General features: G+C 42.9%; 1 protein-coding gene across 4 annotated transcripts in view; it reads left to right on the top strand.

Annotated features, from left to right (window-relative positions):
- The window catches only part of DAG1 (dystroglycan 1), a 56,696-nt gene that overhangs the window by 30,029 nt on the left and 7,897 nt on the right, over positions 1 to 18,770 (top strand). For 3 of the 4 annotated variants that reach the window (XM_057705327.1, XM_057705326.1, XM_057705325.1), the window contains exon 2: positions 8,270 to 8,670. The exons of the other annotated variant lie outside the window; for it this stretch is intronic. In XM_057705327.1, coding sequence (XP_057561310.1) covers positions 8,386 to 8,670 — 285 coding nt within the window. In that variant the 5' untranslated portion in view covers positions 8,270 to 8,385. The remainder of the gene's footprint in view (positions 1 to 8,269; positions 8,671 to 18,770) is intronic. 4 annotated transcript variants of the gene reach the window in all.

The following is an 18,770-nucleotide window of genomic DNA, read 5'->3' as shown; positions in this document are numbered from 1 at the left end:
TATTTGAAGCCCAAGTAAACAGTGACTTCACACTATTGTTTTCCATTGTGTTGAGTACATCCTGTTGGCGATCAGATTTAGCAGTTTTTAACTGGTTAACCCTCTAGAATTTTTATATTAATATTAGACTGACATTTGACATTTACTTTTAACTTCTGAGTGTCTGGACAAAAGCCTTTTTGCTAGATGGAACCTAAAGTGGTTGTTTCAGTTTTATTCCTGTTGACCATTTAAAACAAAGTCATGGAATTCTATTATTTTAGTGTGGTTTTAAAAAGAAAATCCCATTTTCCTTAAAAGTTTTAATTACCATGGTGAATGGTAGCAATTTGACGTTTACATACTATTTTTAGGTAATATAGCTATTAGAGATTTAGGATTTCCTGTGAGTGGTGGGATGGACTGCCTCTTCCTCATTTTGTGTGGTTAATAATGGATTGAATCACAGAATTTTTCTTCATTCTTAGAAAGTAAAAACTAGTAGGGAGCCATTCTTTCAGAGTTTGTAGTCAAGATATTTTAAACTTTCATTCTCTGGGTTTTTATGCACATGAGGAAACAGTAAGTTTACTATGAATTGAGTTAGTGTCATGTATACATTTGTTCCTCTCGTTTTTTGAGTGGAAAGTTTTTATTGACTGAGCCTCCTCCATGTATGCGGCATTCATTAGCTCTGGGAGGTAGCCTTAGTGGAACAAAGCTGCTTCTCTCCTGCAGCTGGAATTCCACAGGGAATCCTCTAGTTCCCAGGGATCCCGCAGATGTCTGGGGTCCTCACCTATCACTGTATAATGCTTTTGATTCTCTAGTTGTTTCCCTGTTGACTGATCTGGTAAACTTTAATACACCTGCCTCCAGGGCAGATTGTATGTATTTTATTTAAAGGACACCACCTTTTAGGCACTGCTGAAAACTTGGCTTTTTATTTCTGCCCATCACTGGAGAGTCATAGTTGGAGAAACGAAGTATGCCCATTTTTCACATTGTATATCATGGCTTGTTGAGCAGATGTTCAGAATGCCAGGGGCGTCACCAAGGCTCTGGGAAGGTCTTTTTTCACAGAGTTGGATTTTGCTGGGGTCTGGAGCAGTGCTGAGCTCAGACTTAGTGGCGGACATTGCACTGGGGACTGGCACAGAGGAATGAGTTACCCATTCTCACTACCCATTTCTCAGCAGGAGAGCTTCGGTAGTGTCTATCAGTCGAACAGTGGTGAGTTCAGCTGAGACAATTCTTGGGCTACCCTTAGCAGTTGCTGGTGTTCAGAGGGTATAATGTGAATGTGGATGTGCAGTGTTAAAATGAGTGTCTGTGTCAGGAAGACTGGGTGACTCTGACCGCAGTCTTTCTCTGGTTCCTGAGTAACTTCTCCCACCATGTTCTGGCCACAGGCTTTGTGTGACTGTGGTTGAGTTTTACCTGTCTTTAGGCCTTGGTTCTGAAAAGTGAGGAGGAGGATCTCTGTAGTGCCTCCATCTCTAGATGACCAAGTGTGTGAGTATGAGACTATGTGAAAAGCCTTCCAGAGGGATGTCCTAATACTGGTGTTTGGATGCAGTCTGACAAGTTCCCAGCACAGGGAGATGATCCTTGTTTATAGGAAGCCAGTTTCAGAAAGATACAAGGCTGCTTTTTGCCAATTTGTAAAAAAATCTTTTCTCCCCAGAACATGGAAATCCAGCATAGCAGCAGTTGGAGTAGTGCCCTGGACACTGCCCACTTGCTAAATGCAGAGCACTTAGTCATGCCCATGAAACAGATACCCTGTGTCGTCATATGTCCACAGATAGCAGACTGAGCTTATGTTCCTGGTAGGACAGGGTGTGTCTCATACTGTTGCTGTTTTCATATAAGCTGAGAATTTTTAAATGGAGAATCAGATTAGAAAAGTAAAAGATCAACTGGATCTAATAAGTAGAAAAGTAAGTACATAAAAGAGTAGACATCGGAAGAATATTTAAAAAAAAAAGTCCTATATCCTTTCCATTCATTTATTAGGTGTGTGCTTGGCACACATCAGTGATTGCAACAGTTGGCATTCCTGCGCTTCCTGTCTACAGCTTACAGTCTTGTGGGGTGTTGGTTGAGCTGAGCCATTTACTAACTAATAGTTAATATGTATAAGAAGGGAAAAGGCCTTATAGAAAGTACTATACAACAGTAAAGAAGACACCAAAGTTACAATTTAAGATAGTATAAAACAAAAGACCTAGAAAATTAAAAAAAATTAAATGATAAAGTAAACTGTAAAAGGGGTACAGGGACTTCCCCTGGTGGTCCAGTGGTAAAGAATCTGGCTTCCAATGCAGGGAATGCAGCTTCGATCCCTGGTCAGGGAACTAACATCCCACATGCTGTGGGGCAACTAAGCCCATGTGCCACAAGAGCTCGTGCACCTCAGCTAGAGAGCCTATGTGCCGCAAACTAGAAAGCCCATGCACTCTGGAACCTGTGCGCCACAACTAGAGAGCCCACATGCCCTGGAGCCATGTATCACAGCTAGAGAAGAGAAAACCCATGCGCTGCAACGAAAGATCTTGCATGCCTCAACGAAGATGCTGCATGCCACAACCAAGACCCGACACAGCTATAAAAAATAAATAAATAAATAAATAAATAAATAAATAAATAAATAAATAAATAAATAAAAGGTGGTACAAAGGCACAGACAATTAAGAAACTGGGAGATATTTAAAAACAGCACAGAAAAGAGCTTGAACAAAAGCCTTAAATTTGGGAGCAGTTTATAAGGGTCTGACGAGAAGACCTCCACCCAGGGTTTGGTGAACACCAGGTGTTGAAGAGTTGGGTGTTTCCTTTCTTGCCTTTCCTGGTAGAGGACCTCACAAAGGTCACTGGGAGTTAAGTGGTTTTTGGAACTGATGCATGTGGTGATTTGGTGTCCCCCTCTTGAGAAATGTGGCACTTAACACTACGCTTTATTAAACTGAGAAAGTTCTCCCCATTCTTCTTTTTCTGAGAGTGTTTGTCATGACTGGGCATTAAGTTTTGTTATGTACTTTTTCTACATCAATTGATATGATCATGTGATTTTTGTTCTTTAGTCTGATAATATGATGGATTACGTTGATTGATTTTCAAATATTGAACTGGCCTTGTATGCTGAAATAAGTGCTACTTTGGTCATGGTGTATAATTCTTTTTATATATGCTAAATTCTATTTTGTTAAAAATTTTGTGTCTGTTCATCAGAGATACTGATCTGTATTTTCTTGTTTTCTTTTTCTTTTTTTTGGTATTGTCTTTTTCTGATTTTGGTGTCAGTGTAATGTTAGCTTCATAAGATGAATAGGCAAGTGTTTCTTCCTTCTACTTTCTAGAAAAGGTTGTGTAGAATTGGTGTTAATTCTTTAAATGTTTGGTAGAATTTGTTAGTGAAGCCATCTGGGGCTGGAGATTTCTTTTTGTGAGAGTTTTAAAATTATATATTTTAAAAATTACAAATTACAGATTTTGAGGATTTGGTCTGTTTCATTTGAATTATCAGATTTATCTGTGAGTTATTTGGTAGTGTTTCCTTATTATCCTTTTTGATGTCTGCAGGATCTGTGGTGATATCCTGTTTTTTTCCTGGTATTGGTAATTTGTTTCTTCTTTGTCAGTTTTATTAGAGATTTGTCAATTTTATTAATCTTTTCAAAGAACCATTTTTTTTTTCTGTTTTTGTTTTCAATTTTATTGATTTCTGTGCTTTACTATTTCCTTCCTTCTGCTTGTTTTTGGTTTATTTTGCTTTTTTTTTTTTTTTAAAGATTTATGAGGTGGGAGCATCGATTATGTTTAAGACTTTTCCTTTTTTTTCTCGTGGTTTCAGTGCTATAAATTCACATCTAAGAGCTGCTTTAGCTGTGTTCCACAAATTTTCCTACAACTTCACAAATGTATATTTAGTTCAATGTAAGATTTTATTTCCCTTGAGACTTCCTCTCTGATGCAGGAATTATTTAGCAGTATGTTGTATAGTTTTCAAGTGTTTGGAAATTTTCTTACTATCCTTGTGTTACTGATTTTTAATTTGATTCCATTGTTGTTGGAGAACACTTCTGCATTATTTCAGTTCTTTTAAATTTGTTGAGTTTTTTTCATGGCCCTAGATGTGATCTCTTGGGGTATATGTTCTGTGGACATTTGAAAAGAATATATGTTCTTTTGTCAGGTGGAGTGCTCTATAAATGTTGATTAAGTCATGTTGATAGCATTTTTTAGTTGTCTTGTACCCTTGCTGATATTCTTTTTTTTTATCTTAAATATTTTATTTATTTATTTGGTTGTGCCAGGTCTTAGTTGCAGCAGGCAGGCTCTTTAGTTGCGGCTTGCCAGCTCCTTCGTTGTGGCATGTGAACTCTTAGTTGTGGCATGCACGTGGGATCTAGTTCATTGACCAGGAGTTGAACTCGGGCCTCCTGCATTAGGAGCTCTTAACCACTGAGCCACCAGGGAGGTGCCCTGATTTTCTTTCTAGTTGTTCTATCATTTTTATTTATTTATTTATTTATTTATTTTAATTTTTTTTTTGGGGGGGTACACCAGGTTCAATCAATCTGTTTTTATACACATATCCCCATATTCCCTCCCTTCCTTGACCCCCTCTATCATTTTTTGAGAGAGTGATGTTGACATTTCCAAGCTGCATTGTGGATTTGTTTATTTTTCCTTTCACTTCTGTTGGTTTTTACTTTGCATGTTCTGCAACCTCTTTGTTTGGTGCGTATACGTTTGGATTGGTATTCTTGATGGATTGACCCTTTTATCATTATATAGTGTCCCTCTCTGTCTCTGATAATTTTCTTTGTTCTGAAGTCTACTTTATCTGATATTAATACAGCCACTCTTGCTTTCCTTTAATTATTGTTTGCATGATATATCTTTTCCCATCCTTTTACTTTCTACCTATCTTTTTCATTTTGGTGTTGTCATCTTTTTCATTTTGATGATTGTCTTTTTTTCATTCAGTTTGGGATCTTCCTGGTTCTTGGCATGATGAGTGATTTTTACAGGCTCCCCCCCCCCCAGCCCCCCGGTACCACATGACTCGCAGGATCTTAGTTCCGTGACCAGGGATTGAACCTGGGCCTGCAGCAGTGAAAGTGCCAAGTCCTAACCGCTGGACTGCCGGGGAATTCCCATGATGAGTGATTTTTGATTGAAACTTGAACAATTTTATATTTTGTTCTGAAACTGTAGATTCTGTTTTAGCTGGCTTTTGTTTGACACTTCTCCAGGAGAGGAAGGGTAGAGGAAGGCACTGCCTGATTACTGGGAAGCTTAAGTAGACCAGGTTCCCCACTCAGCCTTTGTTCACACTTGAAGGCAGGTGAAGTCCTTTTACTGCTGGGTGGAGGTGGGAGTTAGTTCCCTAAGCCTTGCTACTGCTGAGCAGTAAAGTTCTGACTTTGACCAGTCCTCCTCTGACACCATCCCAGCAGAGACAGGGAGAGGCTCCTTCTTACTGCTTGGGTGGGAATATAGAAATCCAGGTTCCCCATGTGGTTTCCACTGACACCAAGTGGCTGGAGGAAGAGGATAGTGCATTGTTACTAGTCAGTGGGGATGAAAGCTGGCTCCCCAGTGGAGATATTAGGGCACTTTGTTAGAGCTTCATGAGGGTGGAAGTCTCGGCTTCCCACTTGGCCTTTGCCGGCATGGGTGGGAGTGAGGCCACAGTTTTTTCTGTGGTGTTTTGCTAGAATAGAGCTGTTATTGTCTAAATGTTTTCTGTCTTGCTAGGCTACCCCCTTCCTGCTCCTTTGGCTAAGGAGAACAGACTTTTGTTAGGACTTTTTTTGTCTCATCTGTTGGCATTTCTGGGTTGCCAGCTTCTTTAGCTCCCAATTCTGGGGTATATGAGGCAAAAAGAAAACTCAAGGACCTCATTACTGTGTTATTCCTTGAATCCTGGGGTCCCTAACTGGTCTGCCTTCTTCTCTTGACTTTTTAAGCGTCTCATGTTTATTTTATATATATAATATCTAGGATTTTCCCTTGTATTTAGTGGGAAACTAAGGAGAAATACATTTACTTCATCATCCTAGAAGTGGAAGTCCAGTGGTCTTTTTCTTTTATGTTTTGTGTTTTTTTGATATCTTTTAAAAATGAAATCCTTCCTTATTCTGACATTCTACTATATTCTAAAAATGTTTAAGTTCTGCTTCTTACATTTATGTATCTAATCTGCCTGGAATTTATCTTTGTTTTGATGGAGAAGTGACAGAAGAACCTGATTGTGTTTTTTTCTACATAGATGGCCACTTGTCCTGGTGCCTTTGAACGGCTTCTTTTCAAGGTGGTTTGAAACCAGAGGGCTGTCCCTCTGGTTTCATAGTCCAGTGTCTACTCTGCCCCATGTGACACTGCCTTAAAAACACCAGCTTTGTGATAAGTCTTGGTTTGGTAGGATAGGACTTGCTTTACTTTCTTGGGTTTTGCCTCTGTCTCATGAATTTTAGTTCAAAAACAAAATAAGAACAGGAATAGCAGAATCAATAGCAAGAAAACCCTTTTAGCATTGGCTTGGATTTGCATTGACTTCAGAGTATGCTGTCTATTTCAGTGGCCTTGTTTTCTTCAACAATTTTATTTAGTTTGCATTACCCAAGTCAAAAAATATCACATGGCCCCTCGACAGCCTGGCTCAGGGCAGGGCTTCATCCTTTTCCAGAATGGTAAATTGCTTGTGATGGCTGTGGCCACCAGTGGGCACCCAGAAAGTCCCACAATGCATCCTGTGGCTGCCAGCCTTAGAGCAGGCTCATGAGCTGCTTGAAGCTGGTGTGGGGGAGAGGGGACAGTGTGCAGGGTTTTAGGCACTGTTGGGGGTGGGAGGCAAGAGAGTTCAAATAAGTTTTGTTTAATAGCACTGAGTTTGCAAATATATGCAATATGTTGGATATAAGAACTGGGTGGTTGCTGCACTTCTCTGCAAATACTAGGTTTTTCAATTTTTTCAAAAGTTTTTTTAACACTTAATAATTGTGATGTTTGCAACGTTGTTTTATCTCTATATGTACACACACACTTTTTTCCCCCGTAGACCATTTCAAAGTGAGTTGCAGAGATTTTTGATACTTCATCTCTAAATACTTCAAAATCGAGGACAGTCTGCTATTGAGCCACACCACCATCATCTCACCTAAGAAAATTAACAATAAATCTAATCTCCAGCCCACATGCAAAATTCCTTTGGGAGCTGGTCTTGTGTGTCTTTTGTTTTTTTAAAAAAGTAAATCCAACACAAATGAACCTCTCTATGAAACAGAAATAGAATCAGGGACATAGAGAATAGACTGGTGGTTGCCAGAGTGGAGGGGGGTAGGAGAGGGTTGGATTGGGAGTTTGAAATTAGCAGATACAAACTGGTACATATAGAATGGATAAACAACAAGGCTTTACTGTAGAGCACAGGTAACTATATTGAATATCCTGTGATAAACCATAAAGGAAAAGAATATGAGAGTGTACAAATATGTGTACAACTGAGTCACTTTGCTATACAACAATAATTAACACAACATTGTAATTCAACTATACTTCAGTTTAAAAAAAAAAGTAAACCCAGGGTCCAGTCAAGGTGTACACACTGCATCTAGTTGCAGTCTTTAAATCTAGAATATCCCCTTGTATTTAGAGGCATCAGCATTTGGAAAGACCAGACCAGTTATCTTATAGAAGGTACACATTCTAGGTTTGTCTTCTAGATTGTGTCTTCATGGCCCTGTATTTCTAGATTGTGTCATCATGACCCTGTGTTTCCTGTAAACTGGAATTTAGGTCTAGAGCAGCTCTACTCAACAGAAATATAATGTGATCCACATATGTCATTTAATATTTTCTGGTAGCCACATGAAAGAAAAAAATAAACAGGTGGAGTTAAGTTTAATCATATATTTAATATTTTTATTATGTACTGTTTATTAATATTTATTTAACTATATTTAATATTTTTATATCCAGAATATTATTTCAATATGTAATCAATCCTTTAAAGTATTAATGAGGTATTTTACATTCCTTTTTTATACTTAGTTTTCAGAATCCACTGTGTGTGTTCTACTTAATGGACCAGCCACATTTCCAGTATTCAGTAGCCACATGTAGCTGGTGGCTCTGTAATGGACAGTGGAGGGTGAGACTTGATTCAACTCAGGGTAGATATTTTTGGCAGGAACACTTAGAGGGTAGTAACTGCCTGTACTCAACTTTGAAACCATGAAACTTGCTGAAGTCTGAGTCTACTCTTCTTCTTTTTCAGGCTCTGGGTGCTCTGGGATGGAGCAGGTGTGCAGAGGGTGAGGACCCAGTTCTGGGACCACGTCGCTTGCTTCCTTTCTTAGAGAGACTATCTGCTAGAGCAGACTTGAGCCCGGGATGAGAATGTCTCTGGGTCTCTCACTGCTGCTCCCCCTCTGGGGGAGGACCTTTCTCCTTCTGCTCTCCGTGGCTGTGACTCAATCCCGCTGGCCCAGTGAACCTTCGGAGGCTGTTAGGGACTGGGAGAACCAGCTTGAGGCGTCTATGCACTCAGTACTCTCAGACCTCCACGAGGCTGTTCCCACGGTGGTTGGCATTCCTGATGGCACGGCTGTCGTCGGACGCTCATTTCGAGTGACCATTCCAACAGATTTAATTGCCTCCAATGGAGAAATCATCAAGGTGAGACTGGATATAAAATGTAAATGAGGGAGAATTCTTATCTCATTTAGTGTCATCAGATTTTAGTGTTAGTTTTAGGGTTTTTTAGTTTTTTAGGTTAGGTTTAGTTTTTCAATTTTCCAGCAATTCTGAACTCAGTTCTTCCAGGACCTGCTAAGTGTTCCTTAAGAGAGGGACAGCCACTGACATTCACTAGAGGGTCCCCATATATCTCAGAATAGCATCCTAAACCTTTACTCTTGCTCCCATTTTGAGGTTGTCACCATTCAAAAGCCTTTATCTGTACTCTGGAAGATCTTTTGGTCATCCAGTTAGGGATTTGATGGAAAGGCCTATATATAGGAAATGGTCTCCTTTCATTAACCATGGGATTAAACCCAAGAAATATGGAAATTTTAAATGCTTTGAACCTATTTTTAAAAAATAAGGTATAAGTAAATATTGGAGTTTTGCTTTGCTTTGGTGTTCTGTGTTTACTAATGTATTTGGTCACTTAAAAACAAAAATTAGTACCTAAATTTCAGCCTCATCTCATCTCCTTTTGGGGAAGCAACCCAGAGAACGAGGGGATATGAGATCTATGTAACAAAAGAGTGTCTTGGCCAACCCAGGGTGGAAATTAGGTGAAACAGGAAGCTTTTATGTGAAGAAGCACTTTACCTTTGTCTGGGGTTGTGGGACCTTGGAATTTCCCCTAGCTCCTGATTGAGTTTGCGTGGTGGCCGTGTGGGTGGTTGGGGTATACCCCTCAAGCTATGAGCATCTCCTAGAGCACAGGTCAGCACACTTTCTTTTAAAAAAAGTAGTAAGTATTTTTTTGACTTTACTGGCCATACAGTTTCTGTTGCAACTCTTCAGCTTTGCTAGTGTAGTATGAAAGTAGCCATAGACAATATGCAAGTGAATGGGCATGGCTCTGTTCCAATAAAACTTTACTGAGACTGAAGTTTTAATTTCATGTAATTTTCGCCTGTTAAGAAATACTGTATCTTTTGATTTTTATTTCCCCTCAATCGTTTAAAAATTGCAGGAAACATGTTTAGCTCATGGGCTGTACAAAGACAGGTGGCAGGCCAGGTTTGACTCATGGCCATAGTTTTCTGACCCTTGCCCTCCAGCATTCTTCCCCCAGATGTGTGGCTTGAATATGAATTAAAAATATTCCAAAATCTATACTTTGTTATGGTAATTTTTTAATGTCTGTTTTGCACTTAGACTTTTACATTCACATAGTGTTCTGGCTATTTATTGGTATGTTTAAAGCATAAAAACATAGAGGTTTAAAATAACCAGTTTGTTTTGCTCACAGTTTTGTGGCCAAGAATTCAGGGATTTAGAGCTCATCTGGGAAACTCATCTCTGCTGTGCATGGCACTAGCTAGAGTGGCTCACCTGGGCCTGGAGGATCCACTTCCAAGATGGCTCATTCAGGCAAGTTGGTGCTGCCTGTTGACAGGGTGCTTAGCTGAGGCTGCTGATCAAGGTCCTTGGTTTCTCTCCATGTAGACCTTTCTACAGCTGCTTGGATTTCCTCACAGTACAATAGCTAGTTCCAAGATTGAGTATTCCAAGATACAGGAAGTGGAAGCTGCCAGTCTTTTAAGGCCTGGGCTTGAAAACTTGCACAGTGACACTTTATTTGTGCTCCTTTGGTCAAAGCACACCCAGGCTGTAATGAGTCTTTACCAACTTGCCCCTCTCTGACCCACAAGCCCCAAGCATCTAGATTAGAAATGGTCACAAATTCCATGCCACTCTTCCCATTGAGAGGTGTGTCTGTGCCCCTTTCCCTTGAATCTGGGCAGACCCACTCCTCACCTGACCTTCCTTGTGTTCTCTTCCTTTTCCTTTTGGCTCCCTCTCTTTAGGTCATGGCTTGTTCTTCAGGTGGCCTTGTGTTCTCAGAGGTGGTCATACTTCTGAAGATCCTGGCTCACTTTCATGTAGCTCTTTCTAGTTTGTAGAGTCTTTGCAAAAGATTTCCATGTAATCATCATAATACTCCAGTAAGCCAGATTCTAGTCTATTAGATGCAGAATGGTGTTTTTGGAGGTACATTTCTTACCCAGCATCAGTTTTCATCTTCTGAATATCCAAACCCTGTAGTGATTACCTTTGTTCTAGTGGCCACTGGAATGTTCTACATGGATTAGTCTTGACCAAAGTTGCCTTGAATTGATTCAGTGAGCCGAATATTTGCTGTATCTGGCAGAGAGACATTTAACAGGCTTATTCACCAGGAGAGCAAGGAGATTTTACTAGGAAAACAGGATTTTATCTGAGCATATTTATCTGTGGAAAGCAGACCATTTAGTAGCTGATTAACCTGTAGAAAAACAGATGAAAATGTGTGACTCTTCATTCCACACAGTCTTAACATCAGAGTTGTGTGGGGTGGGAATCAGATCAGAAAGCCTGACTTCATTCCTGGAGCTTTGATTTCCCTATGTGTAAACCAGGATTGAAAAGTCTTTACATTAAAGCAGTTGTTTTTTATCCCCCCCTTAGAATAATGATGGATAAATGTAGAAAAGGGGAAAAGAAAATCTCTTGTGGTTCCTACCACTAGCATACTCCTCCATCATTTTCTGCATTCATCGAGAGATGTCCATGTCACATACACACACAGACATTTTAGACAGACCTGAAATGATGCTGAATCTATTTTTTAACCTTTTTTTCATTCACTGTAGTTTGAGTTTTTCTCCTTGGTTATTAAGTATTCTTTGAGAATGTAACTTAATGGCTGGCGAATATTCTTGTGTATGTGAGGAACATTTCAGATCGAGGTGCCAAGGAACCTTGTTGGGGTGACCTCCAAATCATGTCCGTCTGTTCTCCATACTGAGGCAAGAGACATCTTTATCTTTGTAAAGCTTACATCTGCTAAAAACAAGCCTCCCCTACCCTCCTGCCTTTAGGATTAAACCCCATTTGATCTGGCCTCTGGCTTTCCCTCCCTTTGCATATTATGTCCCAGCCACACCAGCCCCTTTCTGCCCCACAGATATGCCAAGCTCAAGGCCCACCCCAGGCTGCTGACTCTTTTTTCCTTCTGTCAGCATGGGTACAGCCACCTCTTTCAGGCTTAATTTCAGCATTGGAGCTTTTTCCCTCCACCCTGATGAAGGCAGATTTCTCACAAAACGCTGTGTTATCTTCTTAGCAAATTTCTGTACTTGAAATTCTTGGTTTTTTTTGTTAGTCTGCATGTTTGATTCCTGTCCCATAGTAGGCTCTCAAATGTTAATAGGCTGGCACAGGGAAGGAGGACCCCCTTAGTACCTGCAAACCTGCTTTGGATTGTCAAAGCCTACCTGCCTGTTTGCAGGAAGAAAAGCCAGCCTATGTCAGGGTAGCAAGAGACAAAGCTTGCCCAAGCCTCATGTGAGGTTCCCTGGTAAGCGCTGATCTTCCAGTCAATTTGGACTGTAGCCAAATTGCCTAAGGAAGACTCATAGGCAAAGTATGGTCTGTCCTGAGACCTGATGAGATTAGATGATGTGGTTGTCATACTTGCTGACTGGTCAGATGTGCATGGGCATTTGTGACAGAATAATTCAGTGTTTGTAACAGACCATGAGCTGTACTGCCTACCTGCCAAGCCTTGTTTGACCTGTGTGGGCTGATGGTTATGGTATTTCAGGAGATTGTGGCAACTTTGGGAATCACAGTGACAGAGGAAGTGCTGCTTGGCATGAGCAAGGTATGCCCATTGGGTAACATCAACTCCTAAAACAAGGACTTCCCTATATTTTACACACCAGGCTTTAAGGAAGCAGATCAGGAGAAAGAAGAGAGGACATGCCTGCTTGGAGGATTAACCCTGAGGTCCTGGATGCTTTGCTCTGCCCCACACCTGATGCCCTTTCATGTCCAAACAGCTCTTGTCCGTTCTCATCCCAGCCAGCACCTATTACTTCCCTGCTGTTCTCTAGCTCTACCTCAAGAATCAATTTGCTATTATTGACCCCAGTTTAACTCCCAAATGGACTCCATTGATCTGATGATGTAAGCTATGGGCTGCCTCCAGACCTTCATGGCCAGCAAGACCTTCTGAAAGACCTGTGCTTTGGGTCTCTCTTCTTTTCTCCTGAGGCCTCAGGACACCCTAAAGCAGATGGTCCTGGCGTGTGCTCCTTTGGACCAGACTAGATGCCTATATGCAAAGTTCATCCCAGGTCTTGAGTGTTCTTTGCTCTCATAGCAGCCTTTAGATCTTAGAACACCCTCTATTCATGAGGGTCTGTGAGTATAGGTCCCACAGAAGCCAGCTTTTTTTGCCTTTGCTGTTCAGATCCTAAGCTGTCCCAAGTTGGCTACAGTATAAGTTACCCCCTGACTTCCCCTCAGGATTGGTGCCGACTCCCTAAGGGTGCCTGTCCTCTGACTTTACTGAGTGTAGGACTGGCTGAGGAAGGTGATTATATGGCTGGAGATGTTCTAACCCCTTCTCTGGGGTGGTCAGGAGAGAAGTCTTTGCATCTCGTGAAATGATTGGGCTGCCCCTCTAGAGTCCCCTCAGATGTCTCACTTTGGTAGTGCCCATGAGGATGGCTTTTCATCCCTGCTTCCCTTTAGCCTCCTTGTCTGGAGACAATGTTGAATTTCTCTCAGCCCAAGATGTCGGCAGACTGGGAGCAGGCCTTCCTGGGACTGTGCTCTCAGCTGCTGGCGTAGGCCCCCAATTGTTCTGCTGAGAACAATGGGCACTCTTTTTGGCCAGGAAGGGGAGCTCATGAAAGGAGCATTTCTTTGGATGCTTGAGAGCTTTGTGGCAATCCCGCCTGTGTGAGATGAACTGCAGTTTCTTCCTGCCTCAAGTGGGTGTTCCCTGGCTCTGAATGGATTCCTTGTGAACAGAGCACACCGGGAAATGCGGGTTGGCGAAGGAAGGCATCCTTGGGGTAGGCTTTAAGAATGGCATTTGCCCAGACACGTCAGCTCAAATACGTATTGAATATATAGGCTTCTATGTTTTAGAAAACAAATTATTGATAAGGACTGAAAGAACATGATAGTAAAAATAATTATTGTCAGGGCTTGGGATTGAGGGACTGATTCTGAGAATTTTATTAGTGGCTATAACGCTGCTAAGCTGTCCCTTATTTTGGGAGGGGAAATGATTAATTTTTGTTTTTAGATGAGAACAGTTGACATCAGGTAAAATGTTTCATAATTCAGACCAGGGGGGCACTGATTGAGTTGAATAAGTTGTGTTCAACATGTGATCCCGTAGCCTTGGTCTTTGTGGCACGAGCCATGTTCTGGTTTGAATGTCAGGCAGCAGGACCAATGCTTGTCTCTCATGGGTATGGCTCTGCTTTACTAGGCAGAGTATGTCCACCCTGTTTCTACCGTGGTCCCCCACCTTCTGTGGGGGCAAAATCTTGGCACTTTGACCTCAAGCCAGAGACTCTTCCTATCGACATGCATCATATCCCTGCAACCAAGCCATGTGATTGCCTATGTGCATCACTTGCAGAAGCTGAGCTTGTCCACAGAGCAGATTCATCTCATTGTCATAGACCATGGCACAGACACAGGATCACCCTGAATGTGAGTCAGCACCATAGGGGCCTCTGAAACATGACTGGACGCTGACTCCATCAGAGGGACTGTTTCCTGCCTCCCTGAGCAAAGGAGCCCATCACACAGTCGGCCTGCCCCAAGGGGGCCTTGATCACCTCATGTGCGAGTGCCTCCAGGGTGTTGCTTCTGGTACCCAGCCACAGACAGCTGTGTGTTGGCTCAGCTCCGCAGCTTAGCTGAGGGGTGAGGGGCTGAAGGGTCCGGGAGCCAGTGACCAGGTCTGAGGGAAGGCAGGGACTTTGCCAGGGCAGGCTGCTTAGAGGCCCAAGCAGTGGAGTGTCAGTGTCACAAGGTAGCAGTTTGTGCCACTGTGAAATGAACCACTGAGAAGACCTTCTGGCACATCTGTTGGGGATTCAGGGAAGCGCCCAGCCTGAACCCTGGGGCTGTCCTGTCTCGAGGTGTTGGTTGGAAGGTGCCACCACTGAAGCTCAAAGGACCCTCCAAAAGGTTTGCAATGTGAGGGGATTCTCACCAAAAGCAGTTTCTTGATTATTCCTGAGATCCCTCTTTGCTGGCCATCATCAGCTCACCCAAGTGACATGGGCATGAAAGTGCTCATCCATCTTTCTGGAGTCTTTCCTTGCTGTTTCTAAGTCCCATAACTTCTGCATGGGTAAGATACCACCTTGTGGGTTCTGAATGGTAGAAGCCAGCAGTCATATAATTAGTAAATTAGGCCCTAGTGAGAGTCTAGCTCCTTAGTTTTGTCTTTCAGCTGTGCCTAGCTGGCTGGCTCAGACCATGGGCAGAAATCTGCCCTTTGATGAGGGACTAAGTAATAGAAGCTCCTCTGCCCATCTGTTCTTTCTCCAGGTGTGGAAGGATGCTGATTTGGGTTGAGAGACTATTTGTGTTTTGTGATGTTTAGCACAGGTGCTGTATCTTTATCAAATCGAGTGTTTGACGGTCTACTGTGCAAGAGAAGGCACCAGTGAAGCAGTTGAAGAGAATGTTTGAGAACTGAATAGGAAGTCAGTTACTAGTCATCTGCCAGTATAGACTGAGGAGTGACCAAAACCTTCACATTTGGCAGTTACCCAGTCATTGGGCATGGTGATTAACTGTGGGCATAGATGGGCAGGTAGTCTTTAGAATTCCTTATGGGTCTGCCCAGGTTTTGTGGTTTTGATTCTTTTTTGGGTGTACTTTATGGATCAAGATTTCTCACATTGGGTGTGTGGCTGTTTAAGATCTTGTGCTGGGCTTGCCTTCCATCTCAGAAGCATGTTTTCTCTGAGGGTTGCTGAAACTAGAAAGATTTCTGGCTCTTTCTGGGTGGCGTGGCCTGTGATCTAGAGCCCATGATCTCAGGCTTCCTCCTGCAGTTTCTGCCTGCTGCAGGTGTTCCCATTGCCTGAAGTCTCCTTTCCAAGATGGCTGCTTTATAAGATCAGCAAGGCAGTGTTGGTATTTAATGATGAAGGGCTGGGTGACTTGAAACCCTGGGGGAGTTCCATGGCTGGGACAGCCTGTCACCCCAAATACATGTGCTGGTGCTATGAGTACTTCACACAGAGCTCTGATTCCTGCTTCTTGCCTCCCATTCCTAGCCTGGCAGCCCTTAGGGGGTTGGTTGTGGGTGGTTACAGTACAGCTAGGACAGAAATTTCTATATGAATAGACTAAGGATTCCAAGGATGGTCAGAATCTCATGTGCAAATATGCCAGGATCAAGCACATCCCTTTTAGACTTAGAGGAGGTAAGTGCTGGCTTTGGGCTGTCACCTGCAGCAAGTTCTCCCCACCCTCTATGCCCCTCAACATTTTCATCCACTCTTAGCAAACAGGTCTTAACAGGTAAGTCAGTCCCTGAGGGTCCCCAGCCTTGGCCTTGTTCCTTTGTAGGGTCCTGGCTTCCTCTTCCTGTGGCCTCTCCACTTCCCTTTGATGCTTTGAGTTTCTGCTTTGGGATATGAAATGAGGGAGACAAGGCCTCAGTGTGTGCTGCGTCCAAGGTCAGTTGGGAAGGAGGACGGGGGAGTGGAGCCTGGACACGCCCTGGATCCATTCCTGCAGCAGCCTCACAATGTGTACGGTGTCCTCTCTCAGCCCATAGGGGCGGGTGAGGAACCAGCACTGGCAGAGTCCGGCGTGTGCCTGGCTCTGTGATCATACAAGATTGGCATCTTTTCCCCCTTCTTACATGTGAGAAAACCGAGGCTGAGGTTGGATGAAGCCTCAGACTGCCTGGAACTGGGATTCAGCCAAGAGCTCCTGGAGATGGGACTTCCCCTCAGGTAGAGTGTTTTTATAGAAATGAGTCCTGGCTTGTCATGGGGGCCATGTCTCTGAGAAGGAACTTTCATATCCCACTTCACCCTTAGGCCCTGAGAGGAAAAGTGGTCTAGAGCCTGAAAGTTTTGAAAGCTGGAGAGGATGTCCAGAGTTCCCATGGACTGAGGGACTCCTGCTTTGTCAGAGTAAAGTAGGTGTTACATCCCAGAGTGTTCCCTCACCTGAGTGTCCTTGAGAGGGTGGGGCCGCTAGTGGAATCCTTTGGGGACTGTGGACACTGCCGGACCTTCAGGCATGTTCAGACTTCCCAGTTCAGGGGCTTTCCTTAAATGGCCTTGAGAATGCAGAGATGCCAGTGTACCTGTGATTTGTGGAACTCAGATTTGTTTTGCTTCCTGTGGCCCTTCTATTAAAATGAATCATAGCCAACCAAAGTGCTGCCTGGACCTGATAGTTACAGTACCAAGATGCTCAGAGATGCATGGATTTTAGAACATTCAGGTTAGTACCTCTCCTTGTCTGAGGAGTACCCAAGATGGTGGGGACTGTTTGCTTCAGGGCTGTAGGTCCAGGTTGAACACCTATGCTGTGGCCAGGGCTCCAGGGCCCCAGGACCCCGAGCAGCCAGAATTTGCAGAAGGAAGGGCAGGTGCAGGTTGGAGTGGCTTGGCTCTGTTTTTCTGACGTGGCTTATCCCAAATGTCTCTAAAGCTGAGGGTAACTGTAGTGAAATACGCGTAATTTGTTTCAGTAACCAAAATAAAGCTACACAGTTCTGCTCTTCCATTGCCCAGTTTGAGATTGAGCATTATAACTTGCGTTGGTGAAACCTGGGGTTTTCTTTAATGTTTGTTATTTATGTTTCACGTTATTAACATGTTAAAATGTTACTTGGCATAGTTTAAATAAGTGTATATTTTCTAAGACTGGCTATGTGGGAGTCTTGGCCAGCCTGGGTTTATTCCTTAGGAGATGTCTGACAACAGGCCTGTGGCTGTTGAGGGTCAGCAGAATAGGAAGCCGAGCCAGCCAGGGAAGCCTGAGGGCGTGGGACCCTCCTCTGTTTTCTCTGTCATAAAGTACCCTTACATAACTGAGACAGACTTGAAAAAGCCCTGGGGCTGCTTACTCATCTGTGCTGATGGAACACACAGGGCTGGGCACAGGCCTAACTGCCTGGCCACTGAGGCATATCCCATGGTCCCAGCCAGCCACTTGGCACCTACCTGATCTCTCTTGGCCCTGTTCAGTCTTCTCTACAGGTGGCTTCTCCTTGGCTGACTTCACCCAGGGCTCCATTATAGGTCCTCCCTTTCTCCTTTCTCTGCCCTGTCTCTTCCGGGTGTGCTGTCATTCTAGTGGTAGTCATTAGGATAGAGTGGGGTTAGGAGAAATACCCTTAGATGGCCGGAGACCTGGATCCACGCCCTGGCTCACCTACTTTCTTCCTCTCAGGACTGCAGTTCTTACCCCACCCTTGTAAAACATCTCATGGTTCCCTTGACTACTCCATTTGGCCTTACATCTTTGCTTCACATTTTTTGCAAAACTTAGATCATTCAACCTTTGCTTTATATGTTTATATTTGGATGTGGGAGTTTTTGTATTTAACATAATTGTACTCAAAAAATTTAAATCATAGGTTTTTCAGTCAAAGCAGTTGTAATAAGTATTTTTGTAGCTAAAAAAGATTTAAAGGAAGAATATATTTAGTGTTTTTCATGGATTTGAAGACACCTGTGTTTGTAGTTATTTTACCATTTATTTGTTTTTAAATATTTATTTATGTATGTATTTATTTATTTTGGCTGTGCCAGATCTTTGTTGCAGCATGTTTAGTCGTGGCATGTGGTATCTTTAGTTGCAGCCTGCGGACTTCTTAGTTGCGTCATTCAGACTCTTAGTTACAGCATGCAGGGTCTAGTTCCCCGACCAGGGATTGAACCTGGGCGCCCTGCATTGGGAGCACGGAGTCTTATCCACTGGACCACCAGAGAAGTTCCTATTTTACCATTTCTGATATTGGCTATGTTTGCAGTGGATGGTGAGTGATGGGATGGGGGATTCTTAGTGGTTCACTAATTAGATAATTGTGTACCCTAGACTTGATGAACTGTGGTGTCACAAAAGAAATGCTGTGAACTCAGTGGTTCAGAGAGCAGTCAGTAAAGGACAACTCCTAATAGGGACACATGTCTTCTCATGGCTTTTTCCTGGAGGTAGGAAATCTCTTTATAGACAGGGTAGATATCTGATATACCCTGGAATGG

This window comes from Hippopotamus amphibius, chromosome 13, assembly GCF_030028045.1.
Source record: "Hippopotamus amphibius kiboko isolate mHipAmp2 chromosome 13, mHipAmp2.hap2, whole genome shotgun sequence".
NCBI lineage: Eukaryota > Metazoa > Chordata > Mammalia > Artiodactyla > Hippopotamidae > Hippopotamus > Hippopotamus amphibius.
The sequence above is the reverse complement of the archived record's forward strand: the minus strand, read 5'-3'. Positions and strand labels throughout refer to the sequence as shown.